Here is a 3,346-nt window from a genome sequence, read left to right as displayed (position 1 = left end):
ATGGAGACTGAGGGAGTGTGTGGACAGTGAATGGAGACTGAGGGAGTGTGTGGACAGTGAATGGAGACTGAGGGAGTGTGTGGACAGTGAATGGAGACTGAGGGAGTGTGTGGACAGTGAATGGAGACTGAGGGAGTGTGTGGACAGTGAATGGAGACTGAGGGAGTGTGTGGACAGTGAATGGAGACTGAGGGAGTGTGTGGACAGTGAATGGAGACTGAGGGAGTGTGTGGACAGTGAATGGAGACTGAGGGAGTGTGTGGACAGTGAATGGAGACTGAGGGAGTGTGTGGACAGTGAATGGAGACTGAGGGAGTGTGTGGACAGTGAATGGAGACTGAGGGAGTGTGTGGACAGTGAATGGAGACTGAGGGAGTGTGTGGACAGTGAATGGAGACTGAGGGAAGTGTGTGGACAGTGAATGGAGACTGACGGAGTGTGTGGACAGTGAAGGGAGGCTGAGGGAGTGTGTGGACAGTGAAGGGTGACTGAGGGAGTGCGTGGACAGTGAATGGAGACTGAGGAAGTGAGTGTACAGTGAAGGGAGACTGAGGGAGTGTGTGGACAGTAACTGGAGACTGAGGGAGTGCGTGGACAGTGACTGGAGACTGAGCGAGTGTGTGGACAGTGAAGGGAGACTGAGGGAGTGTGTGGACTGTGAATGGAGACTGAGGGAGTGTGTGTACAGAGAAGGGAGACTGAGGGAGTGTGTGGATAGTGAAGGGAGACTGAGGGAGTGTGTGGACAGTGAAGAGAGACTGAGGGAGTGTGTGGACGGTGAAGGAAGGCTGAGGGAGTGTGTGGACAGTGAATGGAGACTGAGGGAGTGTGTGGACAGTGAAGGGAGACTGAGGGAGTGCGTGGACAGTGAAGGGAGACTGAGGGAGTGAGTGGACAGTGAAGGGAGACTGAGGGAGTGTGTGGACAGTGAATGGAGTGTGAGGGAGTGTGTGGACAGTGAAGGGAGACTGAGGGAGTGTGTGGACAGTGAAGAGAGACTGAGGGAGTGTGTGGACAGTGAAGGGAGACTGAGGGAGTGCGTGGACAGTGAAGGGAGGCTGAGGGAGTGTGTGGACAGTGAAGGGTGACTGAGGGAGTGTGTGGACAGTGAATGGAGACTGAGGGAGTGCGTGGACAGTGACTGGAGACTGAGCGAGTGTGTGGACAGTGAAGGGAGACTGAGGGAGTGCGTGGACAGTGAAGGGAGACTGAGGGAGTGTGTGGACAGTGAAGGGAGACTGAGCGAGTGTGTGGACAGTGAAGGGAGGCTGAGGGAGTGTGTGGACAGTGAAGGGAGACTGAGGGAGTGTGTGGACAGTGAAGGGAGGCTGAGGGAGTGTGTGGACAGTGAATGGAGACTGAGGGAGTGTGTGGACAGTGAATGGAGACTGAGGGAGTGTGTGGACAGTGAAGGGAGGCTGAGGGAGTGTGTGGACAGTGAAGAGAGGCTGAGGGAGTGTGTGGACAGTGAAGGGAGACTGAGGGAGTGTGTGGATAGTGACTGGAAACTGAGGGAGTGTGTGGACAGTGAAGAGAGTCTGAGGGAGTGAGTGGATCGTGAAGGGTGACTGAGGGAGAGTCTGGACAGTGAAGAGAGTCTGAGGGTGAGTCTGGACAGTGAACAGAGATGTGTCATGTGTTGGGGTATGAATGGGGATGTGGGATGCGGCGGACGGTGACATCCTGTATTGTCCTGTGCCCGTGAGGCTGATGTTGGCATGGGCGTCTGAGTCCCAGTTGAAGACTGGAAGAGGAGGAGTACTGGGTGACAGGGCACAGTGGAGTGAGTCTGGATTTCCGTCCTCACTCACTGCTGGTTTCCGAGATCACTGTTCAGCTGTGTCTGTCCGCAGGGAATAGCATCGTGGGGAAGCTCATCATGAAAGCTGCTGCGGAACACTTGACGCCTGTCACCTTGGAGCTGGGAGGGAAAAATCCATGTTACATAGACCAGAGCTTTAGTCTGGAGAGCACAGTTCACCGCCTGGTCTGGGGCCGTTTCTTTAACACTGGCCAGTGCTGTGCCTCTCCAGACTATGTGCTCTGCTGTAAAGAGGTTCAAGAGCAGCTCGTCCCTGCCATCAAACAGTGTCTGAAGAGATTCTACGGGGAGGAACCGAAAGAAAGTGCCGACTATGGGAGAATAGTCAGCGATCAGCACCTGCATCGTCTGCAGCAGCTCCTCAACGCTGCTCAGGTGGCGATAGGCGGCGACACTGATAAACAGGACCGATATTTCGGTAGGCATTGCTGAGTCCGTGAATTAAACACTGTGTCCCTGAGCCAGTCAGTATTACTGAGTCAGTGAATTAAATACTGTGTCCCCTTCCCAGTCAGTATTACTGAGGCAGTGAATTAAATACTGTGTCCCTGTCCCAGTCAGTATTACTGAGTCAGTGAGTGAATTAAATACTGTGTCCCTGTCCCAGTCAGTATTACTGAGTCAGTGAATTAAATACTGTGCCTCTGTCAGTCAGTATTACTGAGTCAGTTTATTAAGTACTGTGTCCCTGTCCCAGTCAGTATTACTGAGTCAGTGAATTAAATACTGTGTCCCTGTCCCAGTCAGTATTACTGAGACAGTGAATTAAATACTGTGTCCCTGACCCAGTCAGTATTACTGAGGCAGTGGATTAACTACTGTGAGGAGAACGTGAGGTCTGCAGACGCTGGAGATCAAAGCTGAAACTTTATTGCTGGAACAGCACAGCAGGTCAGGCAGCATCCAGGGAACAGGAGATTCGACGTTTCGGGCACAGGCCCTTCTTCAGGAATCATTAACTACTGTGTCCCTGTCCCAGTCAATATTACTGAGTCAGTGAATTAAATACTGTGTCCCTGTCCCAGTCAATATTACTGAGTCAGTGAATTAAATACTGTGTCCCCTTCCCAGTCAGTATTACTGAGACAGTGAGTTAAATACTGTGTCCCTGTCCCAGTCAATATTACTGAGTCAGTGAATTAAATACTGTGTCCCCTTCCCAGTCAGTATTACTGAGACAGTGAGTTAAATACTGTGTCCCTGACCCAGTCAGTATTACTGAATCAATGTATTAAATACTGTGTCCCTGTCCCAGTCAGTATTACTGAGTCAGTGAATTAAATACTGTCCCCTTCCCAGTCAGTATTACTGAGACAGTGAGTTAAATGCTGTGTCGCTGACCCAGTCAGTATTACTGAATCAGTGTATTAAATACTGTGTCCCTGTCCCAGTCAGTATTACTGAGTCAGTGAATTAAATACTGTGTCCCTGACCCAGTCAGTATTACTGAGGCAGTGTATTAAACACTGTGTCCCTGTCCCAGTCAGTATTATTGAGGCAGTGAGTTAAATAAAGTGTCACTAC

At 51.0% G+C, this 3,346-nt stretch overlaps 1 protein-coding gene across 1 annotated transcript; it reads left to right on the top strand.

Annotated features, from left to right (window-relative positions):
* Window positions 1-1,856: 1,856 nt before the first annotated feature.
* On the top strand, window positions 1,857-2,240 carry LOC122546365 (aldehyde dehydrogenase family 3 member B1-like; the record flags this gene model as incomplete). Its single annotated transcript, XM_043685099.1, has 1 exon — window positions 1,857-2,240. A coding segment is annotated over exon 1 (361 nt), but the record flags the coding sequence as incomplete, so codon positions are not given.
* Window positions 2,241-3,346: the final 1,106 nt, after the last annotated feature.

This window comes from Chiloscyllium plagiosum, unplaced genomic scaffold, assembly GCF_004010195.1.
Source record: "Chiloscyllium plagiosum isolate BGI_BamShark_2017 unplaced genomic scaffold, ASM401019v2 scaf_101598, whole genome shotgun sequence".
NCBI lineage: Eukaryota > Metazoa > Chordata > Chondrichthyes > Orectolobiformes > Hemiscylliidae > Chiloscyllium > Chiloscyllium plagiosum.
This window is presented reverse-complemented; position numbering and strand designations above follow the sequence as displayed.